The sequence below is a fragment of the Manacus vitellinus genome, unplaced genomic scaffold (assembly GCF_001715985.3).
Source record: "Manacus vitellinus isolate BGI_N305 unplaced genomic scaffold, ASM171598v3 scaffold_0_pilon, whole genome shotgun sequence".
Lineage (NCBI taxonomy): Eukaryota > Metazoa > Chordata > Aves > Passeriformes > Pipridae > Manacus > Manacus vitellinus.
In genome coordinates, this window is record NW_021938789.1 from 55,426,781 (window position 1) to 55,450,213 (window position 23,433).

The window sequence follows — 23,433 nt, forward strand, 5'->3', positions numbered from 1 at the left end:
GAGAACCCAACTACCACTCTGATACTGAAAGTATTAAGAACTGGATCCTTAAATTGTGGAAGAGCCTTTCCAAACTTCCTTCCTTATCTTTACACACAACACCAACTAGTAGGATCAAACTCAAATATGAACCACAAATTTATTCTCTCCTTGAGCTGCACAATCCTGCAGTTCCAAGTCCATCATTATGTGCTTTTTCAAATGTATTTAATTTTCTTTTCATTCTTTTAGACATTTACTTCTAAAAGTTTAATTGGGGGCAGGAAAGGAGCATCCAGGAAGATGATGAATCACATTATCTTCAGTCAGTTGTGGAAAGACAGTCTAGGAGTTCTGCTGGGTGTGTAAAATAACCCCACTGAGCAATAACACCCAGCTCTAAGCAGTCTGCAACTCTGTCTGCATTGACTGACAAGTCAATAGCAAGAGTCTACTCCCTGTTCCAAACAATTCATACCCTTTCTTGGCTATTGTGAAACCTAAGCATCTGTATGTGCCAAGTCCAGATTCACAGAACTTACGGCAGCATAGAGAACAAGTGTTTTATTATGTGTAAAACAACAATGTTATTTCAATATTTGTTTTTATATAAGCCTAAACCAAAACAAATTATTTTCTCCTTTGTCAGCAGCCTCAACTGTTCTTTCAGCCTGTGGCACTACAGGACAGACTAGCTCAGATATATCTTCATGGAAACCAAGATAAATGTACTATCAGCACCTTCTTCCTGCGAGACAACACCACCATCATCCTTACACACTTCACGGGACAGAAATCCTCTTTGCTGTGCAGGTGACCACACACTGGAACAGATTGCCCATAGAGGCTGTGGAATCTCCCTGACTGGAGATATTCAAGAATTGTCTGGACACAACCCTGTGCCGTGTGCTCTGGGATGACCCTGCTCGAGCAGGGTGCTTGGACCAGATGACTCACTGTGGCCCCTTGCAATCCTAACCATTCTGTAAAATCCTGTGAAGTTCTCTTCACTGTCTCATTACGAGATGCTATGTTAACTCCAATGTTGTGCTAACTCTGATGCAGTCAGTCAAACTATCAAGTCTGAAGTTGCACTATTAAATAAAACCAAACCTAAACTTACCTGACTTTGAGGAACTTCGTGGTCAGCTCCCCAAAAGAGTGCCATACCAAGAGAATAAATATGGACCTGTCATAAGACACAAGACATTCGTCAACTCATTGAACACAACTGGAAACGCAAAGCACAACTTTAAAGGAGAGCAACTAACTTAACATCATTTTGCCTATAAATATATCTCTGGTATTTTAAGCTCAGTTGTCTTTCAAATCCTTTACCATGAGGGTCAGAGAAGAAAATTCTACTGCTACAGAACATACTGCATCTAACCAGTGCCTCTGTCTTCTCTGTTTCATTTCAAGCTTTCATTTCACATTGAAGCCACAAACTCATGTAATCCATGTGATCAGCCTGGTGTGAGATAGACTATATGGTTGTGTCCAAGGATCCTCAAAACTTTACTCTGAAGGCAAGGCAGACCCTTAGGATGGCTCAAACAGTGGGCTACTATCATCAGGAGATCCCAAAGACTGGGATCAAAGGAAAAAAAAGGAATGAACATAAGAATATAAACATATAAAGAAGTAACTATTACTGATATTTTAAGATACAAATACATTAATCATTACATGTATAATTAACAATTAATATCAACATTAATGACATTAATATATCTTTAACATATTAAGCCCATCAGTGCAGGGAATAAAACCTTCAAATATTGCAGAATTAAGAGCACAAGCATAGGCTGTCACTGTAGGTGAGTGCCAAAACAAAACAGGTAAGTAAGTTGGGGGAAAAAAAAGCAGTTTTTTCTGGACTGTATAACACTGTAACATACACTAGTGATGGTTCTTTCTACCAAGCTATTAGTAATATTTATGCTACCTAAAGCAACAAGTTTATTAAATAATTCTGAAGGCAATGAACAACAGTTACAGGGACAGTGATAAATTAAATGTTCACTGAAGTCACCTTCTTCACCAACTAAAAGCAAAACATCTTAAGTTCTAGATATATAAATTTACAAGATCTGTGCTGACTCAGGTGCTTCACATACAGATTTTAAAAACTCAGGTGTAAACTGAGTGTACAAAAGGTAATGAATGGACCCAAGAGAACATAGAAATTATAAAAATTTTCTTCTTCCCACACTAAATTTGTAGAGTTGTTAAAAATCACACATGTAGAACTAGCTTAAGGTCATACAAGTGAATTTTCTGTATTGAGGAGGCTCTTAGCCTATTCAAGACAACAAAATATATTCTCAAAACTCAGAAAAAGAGTAACGCAAATATTTCTCTTTTTAGACAAGTGTCATGGTTTGAGATAGTTGTGATCGTGTATATAATGTATTGTAGTATTTATTTGTACAGTCATTGTAATATATTCCCTTTCCCCCATTTGGAGTCTGGTGTGTTTTGTCTGAAAAACCCAACTCACATTAGGTTGAGATGTGGGAGGGGGCTTAGACTAGGGAATTAGGATTTTTGAGAAATCTCAAACCATGACAACAAGATAACAAGATTGCTTGCAAGTCATCATACTATTACTGCAGTCTATAGGGAATTAATCCCAAACACAAGTATCATGTATTTTTAGATTTCCACCATTAACCAGAAAAAAGTTTCCTTTTTATGTATTCGAGAGCAACACACAGCTCTGTGGCAGGGTAAAGAAGCAATTACTAAATATACTTAGAAAAAAAATGTCATTAAAATTGTTCTTGTAAATTCAACAGGCTTTATTCATATAAAACAGAAATTCAACGTACTCAGAGAAGCCCCCCCATACGACATTTCTGCCGCTAAAATCTTGTGGGATGGTCTCTGCCTAGCACAGAGTATGAGTCAGCACAGGACAGAAAGGTTTCCATCAGTCTAAGGCAGATACTGCTGGCACACTCTTCCTTACTGCTGTGATTCAGTCCCACTGAAGATGGAGCAATGAGCCCACACAGATTTGCAAGAAGGATATTCAGGTAGAGAAAAAAAAAACAGAGAAACAATGCTTTTCTTTGTGATAAAGCCGGAGCAAACCTGCAGAGAATTTCTCTGAGACTGTGCTCGATTTCCCCTCAAGAAGGGAAAACAAGGAGGCAAATTTTGTTGCCCATGACATGTTCAGGCAGGATTGCAGCAATACACACAGGTGTAGATGCAATGTACACAGCGCAGTACACAGGTGCAGGTGACACACTGCTTTATCCTAGACACAAATAGGTAGCCAGCATTGTGTAGCTAACACAGGCTCACCCACCAGCCTCCTCTCCCAGAGGCCAACAATGTATAAGGTCTCTCTGCTACATGCAAAGTACAGGTTAGGTCAGTAGTCAGAGGCATGCATCGAAGGGTTCTCAGGTAATATCACTGCCCCATTCAACCAGAAACATTATCTTTCAAATACTGAGAAAACTGGTTTATTACCCATTACCCTTTCAACTGAAATACTAGAAAGTCTTCCATACATATCCAGATATACTGGATATAAACTCCACAACTCCATCTGTCCCCCAACAGTGCAAGAACAGCAATTAAAGTGTCTATAATTCTAATTAGAGACATGGTCATGTTAATTCTAATTAGAGACATGGTCATGGTCCTAAGTCTGTCAGTGTTCAAGAAGCGTTTGAACAACAGTCAGATACATTATTTCACTTTTAGGTTGCCCTCTTTGGAATCTAGATTTGGACTTGACAATCCTCATGAATGTCTTTCAACTCAGGATATACTACCACTCTATGATTCTGAGCTTCAACATAACAAAAGATACAAAAGATATTTCCAAAACCAAGACTTGAAGTCAGACCCCTAAACTAAAACATAAACTAAACCTAAACTAAGCCTAAACTACTAATCTACCTAAAAACAACTTTCAAAATAAAAGCATTTATTCAAAAATTCTAGTTAACTTTTTTACTATGATACTTTTAATATTTTACAAAATAAATCAACATCAAACTCATTTCCAAAATTAATCTTCCATTGTAATTTAGAGTGGCTTGGTTATTTCATTTCCAATAAGCTTGCAGTTACCTCAGATTTATTTGGGATTCAAATTGACTGTGTTTTAGAATCAAAAGGGTACTAATTTCCTATCTTTTTTTTTCTAATATTTATTGTTGAATACACTGTAATTTGTCTTAGCGAGCACAGTCCTAACTCAAAACACAAATGCAACTCTGTCACTGTCTGTTAAAAGGCCTTGAAAACAAGGCATTTTTCTGCCTTCAGCAACTTTTAGAAGAATAACCAAAAAGGAAAACACCAAAGATTTCCAGTAAATTAATTCAGTGAACTACAGCCAGTTGTTACAGAACAAGGAAAAAAAAGGTCTAAATATGTTAAAAGTTACCACAGTCAGCAAAACAAGATCTAAGAAACATGAAGTCAACACATTTCTTGCAAGCAACCAGTGTGTACCACCCAATACTCAGTTTAATATGAATGCAAGAGGAAGCAGTCAAAAAAAGAGGGATGCACATATAACTTATTTATCAGCCCTAATAACTTCAACTTATAAAGCCATAAAAAGGACAAAAGTTTTTGTACAAAGTAATGTTTTAGGGAGCTTTCTTCTTCTATATAAGCAAGTAAGCAAATCACCTGGCATCCAGCAAGCAGAGTTATACTGATACCAGGAAAGAAATTCACAGCACCATAATCAGAGAGGATTAATTAGCATTGCACATGCACAGAATGCCACTTGATGTGCTCTGTGTTGGAGCTTACAGGCCACAGAGGTCCCTCTGTGTAATTCCTTCCTAAAGATCAAGAAACATCACAGCGTGGCTTTTAATAGTAACAGCCCTCTATTTATTTCAAAAAGAAAGAAGTAGCATACTGAATACTGGCATAGAACAAAGAATGCAATCAGCTCTGAAGAAGGTCACATACTTGTCACTTCAAAACTTTTTCCTGCATTTTTAAAGGCCTGTTTTGTACATTAACTTCGGAGTTGGCACTAGAGGTAACATTACTATCTTCAAAAGTGTTGTCCCTCTTGAAAGAAGATAAACAATTCCAACAGTATGACCAAAGAACTTGGCAGCTGCATCCTACATAACAGAACCCAAATTTGCATTTATGTCAGTGTCATTTTTACTTCTCTATTAAACCTTTCAACCTAGGTTGCCAATTGTTTATAGTTTTCTCATAGATAAAATTATAAATATATTTTATGATACCATTAATTTTGACAATATTGGGGGGCAAGAGGGATCTCTAAAGGGCTTGAGAGTAACTGAGGAAACCAATTTTCAGTAGCTATTCAGTAATAGAGTCCTAAAGAAAATTGACTCTATACAAGGTTAGAAGAAAAAAAGCTGCAAACACAAAATATTCAACACAGAAAAACATGTTTTAATAGTCCTTATGCACACAACAGCTATCGATGCCAATACCACTTTCCTCTGGAGTAAGAGCATGTTGCTGTTCTTCCTGGAGGAAGACTGCCAAATGTCATAATTGTTCCCAGATTACAAAACTGGCTGTGGTTAGCTTCCCTCTCCAAGGATTATTGATCCAGAGAAGCCAAGGAGATACAAACAGAGCTCCACTTCCTTTTTTACTCCCACTTCTAAATATCTTTGACTAAGCCAAGGGAATGGTTTTCCAGAGAAAGTGTCACCATTTGCAACAAATTCTTGTTAAAACATCTGAGAAGCCTGTCATTTTGACTGTGCCTATCAATGACCTGGAGGAGATCACATATACAAACCTAACCTGTCTGAACATCTCCCCTTGGGGAAGAGCTAAAAAAGAAAGGTGGAAAGGAGTAATTTTGCATGTAACTGAGGAGCACTTACGCTAATTAAAACAAACGTTTTCTTTTGAGATCAGTGCAGGAATATTCCTTTTGTCAAAGCCCTGGACTGCTTGAGTAACTCCTTTGCTTACCTCTCAGATGCATTTTAAAAAAAAAAAAAAATTCTGAAAATTACAATTGGTGATGTCACTGAAATGTTTTACAAAAAGAAGGTGAAGTGTTGTTTAAGACTAGTTTTAAGGTCAGTTATTCTGTGCAGCCACTGCCCAAATATGACTCTCAGTAGCATATATGTGACTGGGACCTGTAGAGACTGTTCTTCATAACTGCATACAACCATAACCACTACCCTAGTTTTATGAACAAAAACGAAGCAGGAGGATCCCTCCCCCTCACAGAACAAACTACACATACAAATCACAAACCACAGGGACACAAAAAAGACAGTTTAAAGCTCCTTTGTGAAGGGATCAGCAGCAACACACAACAGCTGTCTGGCGAGGAAGAGGTACTGTACCTTCTCAACGTCTGACAGAGATGACAGCGAATGGTTCTGCAGAACCTCTGGTGCTGTGAAGGCTCGCAGGTCTTGCTGGGAGACATTTTCATCAGTAAATGATACACTGCCAGATGGAAGCAGCAGGAGAGACCATGGAGAAATGATGAATCCCAGAGCAGTAGGATCAGCTGTAGTTGAAAAGTAAAAAAAAAAAAAAACCACCCTGAAATTAAATCCATGTAGTTTGATGCCCTTGCTTGATTTTATTTTACTATCAGCCTATATATTATTAGTGGAAGAGACTCACACTTCCTTTTCCACCTGTGGTGTTTCATAACCACAACAACCACCTCAATTTTAATCACACTGAGGAGTAACACCTATCTTTTTTGACTATACTTTGCTATTGCTCATACCAGCAAGCTCAGGGAGAGCCTGCTAAAATACAAGCTCTCCTGTCCTCAAGTTATTTCATTTATGTTACAGCTGACATACAAATTGCCTATTTTTTGTAGTGCACATGTCATTAAAGCTAATTCCTATCATAGGAATGGGGTTTACTCTTAAACTAACATAGCGCTACTGCTGCAGCAATGGTTTGAAGAGAGAAGACAAAATAAGTAGAGATGAAATGCTGCTTATTACAGTGGCAGACAGAACTACACAAAACAGAAATGGTTTTGGGTCCTTTTTAGTCTAAAGTGAAAAAATATTACAAATGTGAAAAAGGAAAGAATGATTCTAGGAGCAGTAGAAGTGAGCAAAGAAAACCTGAAACCTTAGTAAGATTGCCCATTCAAAACCTGTGAATACATAGTTGAAAACAGCAAAACAAGCACCGAAATAGCAGGACCAAAAGTGACCAAGAAAACTTCCTACACCCTGAATAGGCAATTTGCCAGCTAGGTTTTTGATGTCAGATAATACTGCTGTGAAACTTCTGGCCACAGACTTCCCCTAAAAAAAATAGGAAGGGGCTAGGGGCCAGGCTGCACCCACAGGAGAAGGTATTAAACCCTCAAATGTACCTAGAATTAAGGCAGGAAAAGGAGAGACCATTTCCTTAAGTCCAAATATTTTTTTCTACACTTCGAACATGAATCAGCTCAGTTTCAATGAAGGAGGCACAAGCTCTTAGCCAAATAAAAATAAAAGTTAATTTTCATTTGTCCATAGGCAAAGAGGCAATTGCTCTGTCTTCTGCTACATGATATATCAAAGATATGAGAAAACACACATTTGAATGCCAAGTCCTTCTTTTCCTTCTACATAGTAAGCAACAACAGCAGAACAATAATATCCTCCTTCAGCTCCACCATTAACAACATTTTCCACTCTCCAATCGGCTCAGGATGTTCCTACAGTGCTGATTCCTAGACTGCTCAATTATCTTGTAATCTAGAATATTTCTAATCTCCTAGGAAATGTATTAAATTACAGCTTGCAGGTATCAGATGTAAAAGGATCTACCAGGTAAGTCCTTCAATTTTGTAACCCCATTTCCTCTGAAACAAAGCAGAACAACTGCTGCTCACTGTTGTGGTAGTAAGTTGTGATGTTAAACAAAAGAAATGTAAAGGTGAACAGACCTATCCAATTATATGAACACAAGAAAAGCAAAGCTACAAAACAGTTTTAGGAAGATGACCATAGCTAGCCATTGACTTTCAAATATAACCCTGTGTGTATACACCACTGATACAAAAATAATCCAAACAAGCAACACCTTAAAATATGGTAAGTTTTCTTATAAGTCCCAACTCAGGAACCTTAAGTAATGTGGAGGCTTTAACCTAATTTCACATTTTGTATGACAAATACTTTAAACACATAAAAACTCTTCATATTCTGAAAAAAGAGTTAATGAGATAAAAATTTGATTTAGTTTTAAGAACAATTTTAAAAATCCCCACATTTAGTCTGAAGTCTTCCCAATACTAATTTCAACAAACTCAGGAGTGTGCATCTGTTCCCTACAGATAGAGTCTGAATTTATTGATCCACCCACACTCAACAATCTTCATGACCTGAAGTAATGTAAAATGAATGTGATTAATTACAGAAAAAGAGCTGACTTTGCCAGACTTGTTTTGTCAACATTTTCTTAAATTCCTTATTATTAGCTTGTAACTAATATAGCAGATCATACTATCAAACTTTGGGAATCTATCCTACCGTTCCAAAGGAGAGTAGAATAACTCATTCTTCACTTCCTCCCTTAAGGCATGCATTGTAAACCAAAATAACTGTCTCAAAGTTCCAACCAGATAGATTTAACTTAAGAAAATATTTTTCAGTAACACTACTACCCTTTAACATGTTTTCAGGATAATTTACCAGAGCAGTAAGAGAAACACACTCCTGAAAATACAGGGGAAAAAGAAAAAAAAAAAAAGAAAAGAAAAAGTTTAAAACCCATTTTTCTAAAAGCACTGGAATTCAGGATATGGTTGCTGGTCAATTCTCTATCCAACAGGCTTTCAACTGTGCTAGAGCCAGCCTTCTGAGTTAACTCCAGAACTATGCAACTTGGTAACAAAACACTTGTGAGAGCACAGTTTAAAACAAGCAGTGCCAAGACAGAGATAAATAGTGTGGTCTTACTAAAAGTGAGACAGTGAACTGGCTTTAAATGCAATAAAAACAGAAATAATCTTCAGCTACAGAGCATCTGCCAAACAAATGAAAGGAAAAAAAAATTCTTTACATGCTTTAACAGGATACAAGTAGCCAAAGATAAAAAGACCCACCACATTATAAGAGACATTAAATTAATATAGGATATTTGAAATTCATCTGTTTTACAATATATGGATCTATTTTACTATATTGATGGCAGGTAATTTTGAATTCCCAAACTACATTCACAATTGGAGCTCCTTCAGTTCTGTCTTTTCCCTGCTTCTCTCTTAGGCCACAGCCATTGGCAAAAATGGTCAGCAGGGATGCACATTTCACTTCTCTCAGAACACAAAACGAGTATCTTAAAAAAGCACAGAACAACTCAAAAATATACACAAGGTTTCCAGCAGACATCTTGCTTCATTCTACAGCCCTCACTGAGACAAGTAAGATTTGTCCTAGAGCAAAGGAACCTGAAAATTTGTATGCTCAGGCCAGGCTGGAGGCAGGCAGACCACTGACACATCCCTAGCCATGCCAGGATTATGCCAGCACAAGGGACCACTTATGCTGTAAATCCTACATTCCTTTGGGCTGGTGCAGCATGTCCCTGCATGCCTGGTGTGCAGGGGAAGCAGCACTGAGCACTTCTGCTCCCTCTGCCTTGGGCACAAAGGGATGGAAACCAGCAGCACAAGGGGAAACACTGAGGGACTAACTGAACACTGTCCTGAGAACTCTGGAGCAAGAAACAGGGTGAACTATTAAATCCTGAGATCACACACATTGTTCCCAAGTTGCTTCCCAGTCAGCATAACACCACATTAGACTTTGTTGTTATGCTGACAACATCCAGTAGAGAGTTCTGGAAAGAGCACCAGTAGTAACTGAGCCTCATTTGGTGCAGGGTGAAGAGTGGAGGATGGAGGAAGGGATAAGGAATATAAAGTAATGAATTTTTAAAAACCCAACAAAATTACAAAAGCCCAGTCTCTTTCCTTCTCAGCAACCAAAAGATCAAATACTACCAGGAGGTGAGAAAAAGTAAAACCATTCCTTAACAGATATTGGTAAGGGGGAAAAGCCATCATTTAATGCCTGCCAGCAAGGACTGGGTGGAAAATGATGATTTGGTTTTTTCGCCTTCCTAGTGCGTTTTCCCTCTTGTCAATCAAAGCAATCTACTTCCTCCTCCATCCCAACTACATCTGTGATTATTTGGGACCCACCATTAGTCCCATCAACACAGTTCACACTTTACCTTCCTTTTTTTCATTAGACTTGCTCAAGCTAAGCAGGTACAATAGTATGTCAACAAGATTTACAGGTCCCCAAAAACCACAGTCTTCCTTCTTCACATCCACTTTTTGATGATGTAACTTCTCTTTACATAAATCATTTCCCACATACAAATTTGCAAGACAGTCAACTTGCCAAGTGTCTTTCTCTGCTCAACACGTCTTTCTAATATCAGACACATTTTTCTCCTTCTCTTCCTCCTTCCTTTAGATACGTGTCTCCAAACATAAGGTCCAACTATTTTCAGAATCCTCAGTACACACTTTAGCATAGGAGTGGCCTAAGCAAGATGAAGTCTTTTCCACTTTCAAGTTTTGATAAATCTTTTTCTAGTTAAACCTACCAAATTAGAGGGACGCTTGTTTTATAACTCTCAGCAGCAGTGAGCACAGCACAGCACTCCCCTTACGCTTATACACTCACATTTGAGATTACTTCAAAGACTTCTTCCTTTGACCTCATGGAGTACTGAGTGCAAGATACAGCATGTCTGAAACAGCTGATACACCCTTTCAACAACAAAATAGTTATTGCAGATAATTAAACAGATGTAAGAGAAGGGCAGGTCTGGTATCGGCCTTTTCAAATCTCCAGATTAATCTCAACATTACTACTAAAACTGATGTCAGATCTGCAACTGAGTCCTAGATTGTGTTTCTCCTTCATTTAACAGCTTATAATATGCTGACAGAACAGCTACCAGAGCTGATCTTCTAAATCACTGATCAGCAACTGGGCATTTCCATCTAAGCTTTCACTGCTTATAATGATTGAAATAAATTTGTGAAATATTTTTAAGGAGTTCAACATCTGTTAGAATTGTAAATATTAATAGGGATGAAAATATGAACACTTCTGTATCAGTCACTGAATTAGACATGGTGTGATATAGAATTAACCACGTAAGACATGGATTTTCATTCTGTGCTTCTTTTACTAAGTGGTTTGATGGATAAGAAGCTAGACTCACTAAAAGACACACAGAGCTTTTATATATCAAGAAGTCATCAAATCTGCAACAGAAGCTTGTTTTGGGAATTTTTCCCTAATTTCCAGAAACCAGTTTAAAAAAAGAAATTAATTGAAGAACAGGTTCTCAGTTGACAGAGTAATAGCAAGATTCCCAACTTCAAACAAACTACCAAAACTCTACTAGGATTAGATACACAAATAAATGGTTACTTGGGCTGGTAATCCCTTTAAGTGTGTGTGGTTGCTGGGCTGGTGAGGGGAGGCTGCCAACAGATGGCAATTTAAGAGTTGATGATTTCCACGGCCTTTTTATCCACCTCATTACAAAACAGCTGGAGCACAGACTGTTGAACAATATGCCTTATTTTATTTTTTTTTAAAGAAACTTAGTGTACAAAACAGTCATCAAAGCTTAAAATTTGTTACAGAATGGCATGAGCAGGGACTTCAGAGCTATACACCTGCACTTCCACAGTAGTTCTTTCACACCATATGCATGGAAGAAATGGGTCTGAAATTTGACCAAGGAAACCAAGATTTCTCTAGGAAATCTCTTTGCTACAAGTCTTCCATAAATAATGAAAAAAATTTGAGTCAGACAAGCCTACAGGAACCTTTGCACTCTCTGTTCCTGCACATCCATAATGCATCTTTACAAGCCAGCATAGAAGCAATATTCAAGATGACCAAAAAAGGTTTCTAGATTGCTTCCTTTGTGAAGGCAAATCTTCATTAAAGACTGCCCGGTTATCCAAATCTTGCTGGGAGGAATTAGATTGCCTTTATCAACCTTAGTTACACAGTAAAGCTCTTTCATTTGAGTGTCTCTTGACGTGCCTTTTACCACAGGCTATATCCCAGGTTAATTAATAGCATGCCACTGAAAATAGTTTGCTGAACTAGCAGAAAAACAACTCAATAAAACAGCTTCATCTCCAAGAAGAGACAGATTCTTCTGGCACTGATTTTATCTGAATGTGTGTTTTGGTCTTCACTGATAGGAAGTGAGATCAGAAGCTTCTGCCACCTTAGCCAGTCTTGGCTGGCAAACATTCTCCTGCCTTAAAAAGCACACATCAGAAGTCCTGAGGCAGATTTCCCTTTTGTGCTCACATCTTTCAGGACTTGTCCTTCTGAAGGAGGGCTGTGTTCTCGTTGCCAATGCTTGCATGCAGTCTTCATAGTTATTGTGATAACTCTTCTCTGAGCTACTCTCAGGACAAGAAAGGGTGAGCCCTTATTTTCAGTGGGGACTTCCTTGGAAAGAATTTAGACCTAGTATAAAGTGGTCTAAATTAAGTGGTTTCACTATTATATACTCATACAACTATGATCTTGCAGGTGGATTACAAGATGGAGCTCCATGTGTCAGTTCCTGTAAAGTTTACAAGAGTAAACCTCTAATCATTCAAGATCTCTCTTTAATCAAGATTTTAACAGCCTGCCCTCTCAAAAGAAGTAATTCTTCTGATTGTCTCCGAGAGACAACAAAGAGTGAAAGAGAGAGAAAGAAGATGCCAGCTTTCCCCTTCTTGCAGTATGAGAAGCAGCAGGACAGGACAGTTGATTAAACTGCAACAATAAACTCAGCATTCCTAACAGAGAACACTTCTTACCACACATGGGCTGTGAGCTTGCTGGTAAAGGGAAAAGGGTAAATTTGCATAGGATATCAAAACCACCCATAATTCACTTACCAAGAAATATTTTGAATAAGTTGATAAAATTAATATTTATAATGCTAAGTCAAATTCGATCAGAAATCAAGCACCATATAGCAGCTTCTGCTCACATCTGCCTTCTTTGGAGTCTGTGAAGTATCCAACAGAGACTACTTTCACAGGTTGTGCAATGCATAAGACAGATCTAATGTCTGATTTGACAGATCATCTAAACCAAATCTTAAAAAAAAAAAACGAACCCAAACCAACTTAGATGTTGAATCTTGATGAAATTCTAAATCAAATACATGCAAAAAGTACAAAATATTTTGCCCTCAATAACAAAGATGTGACCCCTGCAGAGCAATGTGGTAAAACAGTGAATATTTTCAGAGTGTGAGCCATTTGATTTTTCATAAATAAAACTGATTAAGCTTACATATGCATGTTTTTATACAAAGAGATGACTCCCATAAATATGCTGAAATACTAAGATGCATCATGGGAACATATGTTATCTGAGACCAGGTTAAAGATGCTACTGAAGTTCAGTATCTGAGTTAAGCTTTTATTGCTATAAAAAGCAAAAAAGGGAAGGAAGGGCCTTAAGGATTTACAAATGTTAAAGAAAAGAAAGGAAAACATAAGGAAGAAGAATAGCTCCATACTCAGACTTAGTGCTAAAATGTACATTATTAGCAATATGGCCAATGCTCAGCTTAGAGCCTACTAAATTGGGGGAGTGAAGGAGAAATACTGACTTCCACTCTTCTGAAGTACAAGATGACACCACATTTCTCTCAGTAGCTATATAAGTGTTGCTACTTGAATTCTGGGGAATGATACCTCCTCTGGTCAAGTTTTCTGTTGCTCACCTTTGTCTTGCTTGAGGCTACACTTCTTCAGAGCAGACTGGTCACAACTGCACTGTACTGTACCTATTTCTACATCCCCTTCAGTACCAAAGTGCTCCAATGGTCTCAGACTTATTCATCACTTTTTTTTTTTAATGTTTCCATCTCATTTCAATGAGTCTAAAATAATGCAAAAACCCTGTGGTAGATTCCTACCAAAGTAATCACCACATGAAACTGGATGTGCCACAGATTCTGACAGAACATGAGGTGAAAACATCCTTTGGGCTGGGGTGCAGCTAGGTACTTACCTAAAGACAACCTAGGAGCAAGTTGTTATCTGGGTTTAGAGCCCAGGAAGGACAAGGCAGTTTACTTATATGACACCTACACATAACCAAGATGTTTCCAGTTCTGTACACATCAGTCTTTAAAAATGCTTACCTTTTCTGAATAGTTCTTGAAGGCTCTCTGCACTTTGATTCAAAATAGCCCATATTTCCTCTTCCTGCAATGGTCCCCCCCGAACCTCCAGAGCCTCTGCCAGTGACACATGCATGTTACCTGGGAAATGAAACAGATTGATTTAAGACTACATAAGAGTTATCTTCTTCTTGCATGCACTGTTCAAGTAGTAATAGCCCATTTTCAATTCTCAGTCACAAAAATTCTCTAACATTAATAGAACCCATCAAATATAAATAATAAAAAATATTCTCCATGGCAATGAAGAACTTTGATTACCTGCTACCATGAAGAAATAAAACTTGGGTTAAGACAACAACCATCCATAATAATACTGCAGGCTCTAAATCAATAAACTCAACAAGCTGGCATTAGTCCATATGCTATGGGTAAGAGTTTGCTCTGTTTATAAAAATGACTGACTGCTTAGTAGTTACAGGTTCATTAAAATAAATCAGTTTTTAACATTATTTTGACAGGTTTAAGCTGTTGTTAGGAATATATTTTCACAGGGTGAGTTTGTTATTTCTCAAAGACTCCAAAGTTGCTGCTGGAAATGGAAAAGACAGTCCCATAGGCAATGCTTATTGCCTGGAGATCAGTAACTGGCATCAACAGCTTTCATGACCCAATGGTACTGCTGGAGGCTCCTCCCTCTTCCTTTAAATCTCCAGCCAGAGCCTCCCCATCAGCATGCAATCCTGGCTCAGATGTACACTCATGGATATTCACCTAACGATTTGCAAGGAGGACAGGCTGACTACCTATATTTAGTTTCCCAAATGTCTAGGCAGTTTCGTGCCTTCCATGTGTTTTTACTTACATATAACCAGGTTTATACACGTGATGGCAACATAAAAGGCTGAATATGCTGCTGTTTCTATCTGAAAACATGAGCTTTGAAGATACTTGCTGAAGTAACTACCCAGAGCCTTTTCAGCTAGAATTTCTAACTACAGTATTGAAAAATTACATATTGCTGGCTGCTTTTCAGCACAGTTTATTTTCCCTTATTTCACAACTTGCCAGTTTCCAGCATTCAATTATTCTGCCTATTAGTAAGCCAGATCTATTTTCAACAATTAATGTTCAAAAGTCATCACCAAAAGATCTGCAAGGCAAAGCAGATCCAGAATACATTTAAAAGAAAGATGAAATCTGAATTCCCAAAGAGAAAAATAAATAAGCCATTCAAAATGAATATGTCTGTATGGAAAACCCATACAGACTTCTTATAAATGGATGAAAAACCGGAGATAAATGTGTTTCTAGTCAGCATGGGATTCACCTACACCTGGTACAGAGTGAGTATCTGGTCTATCATCTGTCCCAGGGAATTCTGTGATTTCATGGCACAGTCTGAAATTTCAGTATGTATATCTAGAATCACACTGTCTGGATTATTCAGATTAAAAGATCTCATCTTGTCCTAGGGACCAAAAATACATGAACTGCAAATGAAAAATTTTTGTGCTAAATATTCTAAAGGAGTATGCTGATCATAATGCCATCAACAACAATCCCCTCTAAAATCCTTCTTTGTCACTCCCCTTTTCCCCATCCTGCAAAATCCCAAATCCTTTCAGCTGTGATTAAATAGTGTGGACTGTTCTGTAGCAGATATAAGCCAATTCCCCATTTAACAACACAAGAGAAACCAAAAGCATGTCTGCTGAGGCTCCCAAAAACATTACATCCACAGTAAAAGAATCCTACACAAAAAAATTTCTCGATCACAGTAAGAAGCCTCTGAGTATCCACCCAGCCACCCAGGCCTCAGCTGCAGCAGTAAAAGCAACAACATCTGCTTGCATATTACAGACAGCAGTAGTTTGAGAAATAATCAAACACACAACACACCAAACCCAAAACACTTTAAACTGATTTTGAAAGCCCAAGGAGAATCCATCAAAAAACAGTAGTTACAAACGGAGCCACGTGAAAAACGGCACAAACTGGGATTTGAGTGGGACTCTTATTGAAACGAATCTGTTTCAGTAACTTTTTAGTAACTTTCTCTGAAACTCTGTAACTTTTCTGCCTGGAAAGTATCTTTAAGCTGCAGTGCTTGTCTGTCCCAGCATTGAATGGGCCACACCACTGGCTGTAAAGATTAAAGAACCTTTCACAAAAAACCCTTCTCTCACCAAGGAACTGACTGAAGCAAGCTGGGATAAAGCTGTTGAGGGGCAAATCCCTGGTCAGATTTCTCCACCTGTACAGCCCACCTGGAACCAATTTAACACGATGGAGCTGACAGTGGAAGTGCCTCGCACAATACATATTTTTCCCCACGTTTGTTTGTGTCAGATTTTTTTCACAAGGAATTTTCACAAGAAATTTCACAAGAAATTTTTAGGAATGCTAATGTTAGCAATGCATAATTTTTCCAAATTCGCTGTCTTCTTAGATTCTGGGAATCTTCAGTAGTACCTGGTCCCTTGTGAATACAGAAACTTAAATGCTTAATAAATACAAAAGCTTTTGGGTTTGTGCAACACCCGAGCATTTGCATAAATTGCAACATAAGGACAGTATCAAGTAATTTTTGTGAGAGAAAAACACATAAAGTTTTTGTAGAATACCATATCAAAACTATAGACTGCCTATCTTCTCATCTAATTGCAGTTATGTCAGCAGCTATACAGTTGTAAAACATTCCATCTAAAATATATATCATCATTTAAAATGTGTATTTAAACTCCTATGTATAAGAACTCCAAAAAAAGAAGCTGGGTGATACCAACAGGGGACAACAGACTAAGAACAGCAACCTCTTGAAATGCAGGAAAGACAGAATAAAGACAAATTATCTCTGCTGGGGGTAAACTTTCAGCTGATTTCAACTGAGCAAAGAGGAGGCAATCCAAGGAGAGAGGGTGAGCAGATTTCAGGAAGGCGCACAGAATTCAAAACTGCAAGTAAAACAAAGGCTCTTCTCTTGTACAAACAGTACAAGTGAGTCTGTTTCAAATATCCAAAGATGCTCCTGGCAGTCCCTGTGTTTTTCAGTGTTTCAGGTTTACTGGTAAAGAAATCTAGATGCACTGGCAGAGTTCTCAATGGACTCTTAGTCATATTCCAACAGGCCATTTTTCTTGCAATGTTCCTCTCCCTGATGGAATCCTGTGCCCTGCTTCTTTCACTCCTTGTAATGAGAATGGACAGATTAAAGAACACTGAAAGGTGCATCAAGGACGAGTCCACTTCCCTTTTTCTTAGGACAGCATTATGATGGCATCTTAGTACAAAGCCACACCAACACTTTGCTGGAAATGGGATTGGGAAGCTTACAAAGTGAAACCCATCCTGTTTCTGCACCTTGCCTCACGAGGTGAGAAGTCCAGATGTAGTCATGGTCAGGAGGAACACCAAAGGGTTAGGTGGTGATATGAACTCCACATGAACTGTTAGGGCATGGATTACCCGTACACCCAAAACCCAGGCATGATCAGAGCCACTGAACATCCGAACAGGGACACTCACACAGCACAGAGCACAACACAGTGTCAGAAGACAGTGGACAAATGAAAATAGTTAACAGTGGAGATGCACAGACATGAAGCTGGAAGGTTGCTTTCTCTGGGACAGAATTTACTCCCAGACCAACAGGAGCACTCTTTCCACAGGAAAGGAATCACGACATGTGGAGGCAGCTTTTACACTCCAGGACAAGAGAGTAAATTCAGGCGTAAATCATTTGTATCAACAAGCTCTGCATGTGATTTCTCACCCTCCACACAGCTCAGCCCTAAGCCATGCAGGCAGTGCAGTTACAGGAAAAAGTGCTGCTTAAGCCAGAGGCCTCTCCCGTGTCTCAGGTGCTTCCTTTGAAAAGCCTATGTGCCTCATGAGGAGCAGCTGACAGCTTCTCCCTCTAAGACAGACAACTCACACACTCCCTGACAAGTGGGATGGGTACTTCTGTCTCTTGCCTGTAAATCAAGCTCAGTAAACTCCTCGCCCCTGCCCTTTAAAGTCCCAGTAACCCACATTAAGAGTTCAACACCTATGGAATACGCAAACAGTGCCAACATGGCACATGAGGTGGCCTCCCACTTGCTCTGTCCAAAGTACAAAGGAAAGCACATTTGCAAGAGATATACTTTTTGTCTACAACTTGCAAAGTCTCCAAAACACTTTTAAATTATGTATGCAAAACAGAAGTTAAATGCTCAAAATTCTCATTTCCCACAATCACCACCATTTTTCCTTGCACATTTAAAATTTGAAATTGAAGGTCTCTAAGAGCAACCAAGAATTAGGAAAATTTTAATGGTCTATTCTTTCTAAATTTTACTGAACTGTTGCCAGCCAAAATATTAACAAGCTATTGCTATAACTGTGATTAATAAAGACTGTAATAGCAGACATTTTTGTCAAAAACTTTCCAAAACCAGACTGAAAGTCAAAAGATTACACTGCTTCAACTTAGCAGATGCTGGACAAATTCATGCTTTGGTATCAGTAACACATATCCTTTGCCCTTTTCCTTACCTTGTGCATCAGCATTTTTCCCCACGTTGTAACTTCAGAGTGAAAACTTTCAGTCAAAAGCTATGTTTTAACAACATCAGCTAACTGAAATGCCTGCAATCCCCCATATTTGAATCCTATACTTGATATCTCATCAGAATATGCTGCCAAGAAAGATGGAGAGCAGCTGCTCTAGGCACACACTCTGTTTTTAGATATGCTAGAGGTAGTGGAAAAAAAATCTAGAATATAAAAACACTGTTAGAATCTCTAGATAATCGCATAAAATGGTCTGGTATTCATTTTTATCCTTCAACAAAATTTAAAACAGAGAAGAGATAGCAGGAAGGCTCTATATACCTCCAAAATACTTTCTGCGTGAAAAAGCCCACCTTATTTCTTCCACAGAAAACACTGTTACCTGACTTTATTTGTCCCAAATACAGGCAATATTGCCCCTTTGCTTCACAGGTATACTTAGGCAAAAAGTGGTAGTTTCCAAGGAACACTTTTCTCTTAGCAGATAAGCCAAGAGCCCCTTCTAGGCCTCTTCCCTGTAGATGGCAATGCCTGAAGCAGAAGAACCTTTAACAAGACAATTCTGTCCAAGAGAGCCTCTTAAAATTCACCTTTCTCAGGCCATGATTAGCAGCCTGAAAATAGAACACTGACACTTTCATTCAGCACTCACTGAGCTTGGAGTGCTTTCTGAAAGTACTCAACATGCACAAACCTCAGTGACACTGAACTGGAGTTAGACCTGAACAGTTTCGAAAGTCTGGTCTCTCCCACTTCAGAACCTAAGCATCTTAAGTCATTATCATGCCCTCTAATTTCAGAATCCTGGCATCTATTCAATTTATTTACATTGACCCACATCTTACACCCCCGAACAAGACCTGGACTACATCTACCAATTACTTTATCCCCTATAATACTGTTGCTGAAACTGCACTTAAGTGCAGAACCCTGGAGCCAAGTTAGAAAGCTTGTGCTTCAGTAGTCTTTGAAACCTTATTTTCAAATACACACATAAAATGTGGTTTCCTATACCTGCAGGTCTAATTTGCATAGACAGTCCAGAAAATAAGGCATTATTTGCAAATAGACAAGTCAAGCACGCAATCAAGGCACATACACAAGCTAATCAAGTCAACTATGTTTAAAGAATTATTTATTTTTTTTTAGAATCTTGCTCTCAAGTCAATTACTGCACATTATTCTCAATTACTCTCTTGAAGGATAAGGACACAAACCCTTGTGTCATAACTATTTTTTTCATTTGTCCAATAGACACAAAGAAGGGACAAAAATCCCCACAAGATCCAAATCTCATCTCCCACCTCTTTTTTAAGTCTCTAAAGACATGCCCAGAAATCAGGTGAACCAAAGTTTTTGTGAAAAAACCCACACTTTCATGGTGCTTTTCATTCAACCTGCTTCCTGATAATAACACTATTCCTTTCTCCTTCATTTTGGAGAGGTCAGCAGAGATTAGTATTACAAGCCAAGCACTTTTGCCCTCCCCTCCCACTGTGGAAGAGATTAGCTTCTTCCACTCACATTTTTCCTTCAATGTTCTCCTCTTTTTCTCTCCTGCAGGCAGACAGGATGAAATGTCAGCAAAACAGTCTCATGCTCCTGGGCAAATTCTCTAACTATAATCAAGAAAATTTCTTGAAAATTGCATTTCCTCTTCAAACTGATAGCCTGCTGGTTGAGCTCAGACCTCCTAAGTAAGGAACAGAAACTTGCTCAAATTTGTGGTAAAACACAAAGAATGTGAGAACGCTCCCAGAAATATAAATGTTGGCCTTTTATTTGAGCATACACAGATGAACAGATGAGATGTTGGCATTTCTCCTTTCAAAGCCTTAAATCAGTCTTACATTCCCATATCTGAAAGACAGAAGAATGTGACATACTGAGAATCTTGGCTCGCACCTCCAGGACAAGCAGTGTTTATTTTACTCAAAAGTACTTGCCTTCTTTCCTGGAAGGTGGAAAGAAACCAGCTTTTGGCACTGGACTGAACTCCCAATGGAAGACAAGCAAGGGTTAGTGCTGACTTCCTCCCTTGCTCTTCTGTCTCTCTATCACCAGAACCAGATAAACTTGTTTATCTGAAGCTTCGTGTAAGGCAAACTAGTAAATCCAGTCCAAAATGTATATAATGATCATGAAAGTCATGTTTTCTAGGCAACTGTAGAATGCTTTTTTATACATGAGGGTAGCTGATGTTTCACATTTGATATTAAAATTTTATTCAGAAGAGTATATAATTATCACTACAAAGTAAGCTTAATCCACATAAATCGCAGCATGACTCTTGTATCCCTCTCTTTGTTTAATTGTCGGTGTAAGATTCTTGGGCAACTCCCTTATTTTGCTGTTGATCTGCTCCACCTTGGAGAGGCATGTCTCCTTGATGCATTTCTCATACTTGCAACTTTCATTTTAATTGCTAAGTAGGAACAGAGGACCTGTGACTAAGGCAAGCTTTAGAAACGAAAAGCAAAAATTTCAGGTCTACAAACTAGCTTGGCAATAGTAACATTTTCAAATAGTGGATGAACCAATAACATCCTTATTCACACGAATTCACAGATGAAACTCTTCTAATGACCTGAAATAATCAGAAGCAAACCACATCTTACTATTGACAACATAATTCCATTATGGAGTGATGATATACTGTCTATCAGATAAAAGGCACTAAGAATGGCACCTCCAGCTTTAGTCCAGCAGTTATTCCATTGTTGCATGCAAGAGCTACACATTCCTCACATACTATAGAAAGGTCATGACTGAAGTCTGTCCTTACTTGCAGCTCTCAGCGCTGCTGAGGAGGGAATCAAATCTATTGTCAGGGGAACAGAAATAGTAGCAGGCACATGATTTAAATACATGGAGTCACTAGGAAGCATTATTCTAAGTCATTAAGTACTACTTCCCACCATCTGTGGCATTCTAAAGCTATCTACAAATAAGACACTGAGGCTCTGGTGAGCAAGTCAAATAAGCAGTGGCAATTGTACAGTGACTGCTTTTTCATTCACTACAATATTATTTTCTTTATAATCAATCCACAATGTTTGAGAAGAATAATGCTCAAATATTTAACACAAAGATATAAATTACCACAGACTGCAAATTCAGTGACTCTACAAGTAAGTTCCACTGATTTAACAGGTACTCATAAAGTCAGTACTGCACAGCAGATAACTTCACTAATGGATAAACTTACTCCAGAGTAGATTTTGAAAAGCTTAGTTTAAGGCCCCTTCTGTGGTAACGAAGTGATACAACTTTTACTACACTGGATAAATTCTCTAGTACAGAAAGGTTCACATTCTGTCAGATGTTAATCCTTTCAGTCTCAGTAACAGAGAAAGGTATTTTGCTTTATAAATGCCTCTTCTTGGTAAGACAGCCCCTGCAGTAACGTAATAACCAGTATAACAAAGGCAGCACAACTAGATCAGCAAGAAATTAAGCCAAGACAGTAAGAATTCTTTATTTTCTTCAATGTGGCACTAGAAAGTCTTCCAGACAGGTCTAGAAATACTAGGTTAATGTGTTAATACAGGGGGAGGGAGGGGAAATCATTAATACCCACCAACTTTAGTAATAAGGAAAAGTGTTAGGTTTGTAGTATATTTGTAAGTAACTTAGAAGTCAACACACTCTTAACAAGTACAAAGATTGTCCCTACCATATGTTACTTCGAAGCCATATTTTAAATTTATATATTCATATCTAATCCTTCAACAAATGGCTTTTGTTGTCATTATGGTGAGTAAACTACATGGTTCACTTGGGTTTTGAGACTTCTTCCTCCTGGGGGAGAAAGGTGGATTTGAGCATAACAATCTTTGTCAGCCTCACATGTTTGACTATTAGACATTTTGGAAAAAGAAATTAGCAGAAGAGATACCTCACTATGGCACCCAAGCAGTCTCTCCATAGTTAGAACAACCTCATGTATGGCACTTGAGAAAATGCACTAGTTTCAGAAACAGTTCTGTTGTGTTCTTGGTTTGAAAGCAGCACCCTTACACACTGATCACAGGAAAGCGAGCTGCTAGCAGGGAGCATGACTTGTGTACTCAACCAAAATGCATGTCTGGTATTCAGAGTATGGTTCAGACTAAAAGCTATTTCATGTGTCCTGCCTGGGAAGGAAACAATACTCAATAAGAGAAATAAAACTGGCTGAGTAACAGAACCAAGTCTGACAATGACATCTACCTGTATCCGGTTCCTCCAGCGCTGCTTTACCTTACATGTTGTCATGGTTTGAATCTTGTTTTCCCCCAGAGGCTAGAAAAGTGGTAGACCCCAAGGGGTGGAAACCCCTGGAAGTTTTGGAGTTCTGTCCAATGGGCGCTCCTGCAAAAATGTCAACATCCCACAAGCTCACCGGAAAAGAAGAGTTGTAGTTTGGTTGTTGCAGGAGAGGTGGCCATGTTGTAGAGCCACGAGGAAGGGGCTCTGAGCCCCTTGGGCCCTCTGGGGCCTCCCAGCCCCTGGCTGGGGGGCTGCAGGGACCTGGAGCAGCATAAAGCTGGGCTAGGTGCCTGTGGTTATGCTGGGAGATGTTTTCTCCATGGGCGCAGAGCAGCAGCCGGCTCTGACCAGAGAAACGGTGGCAGAGAGCCAGAGCAGATAACACCTGAACTGAAGGAGCAGCAGAAACAACATGCGGCACCGCAGAGAGAAGACTCCTGGAAAGAGAGCCGAGGAGAAAGAGAGCCAGCAGTCTGAGAGACAGAGTTC

At 38.7% G+C, this 23,433-nt stretch overlaps 1 protein-coding gene across 2 annotated transcripts in view; it reads right to left on the reverse strand.

Moving 5' to 3' along the window:
* PTPN13 (protein tyrosine phosphatase non-receptor type 13) overlaps positions 1-14,272 on the reverse strand; it is a 92,047-nt gene extending 77,775 nt beyond the window's left edge. For both annotated transcript variants that reach the window (XM_018073649.3, XM_018073644.3), the window contains exons 1-3: positions 14,158-14,272; positions 6,324-6,493; positions 1,103-1,168 (exon numbers count right to left, since the gene is read on the reverse strand). In XM_018073649.3, coding sequence (XP_017929138.2) covers positions 1,103-1,168; positions 6,324-6,493; positions 14,158-14,272 — 351 coding nt within the window. The remainder of the gene's footprint in view (positions 1-1,102; positions 1,169-6,323; positions 6,494-14,157) is intronic.
* Between the last annotated feature and the right edge of the window lie 9,161 nt (positions 14,273-23,433).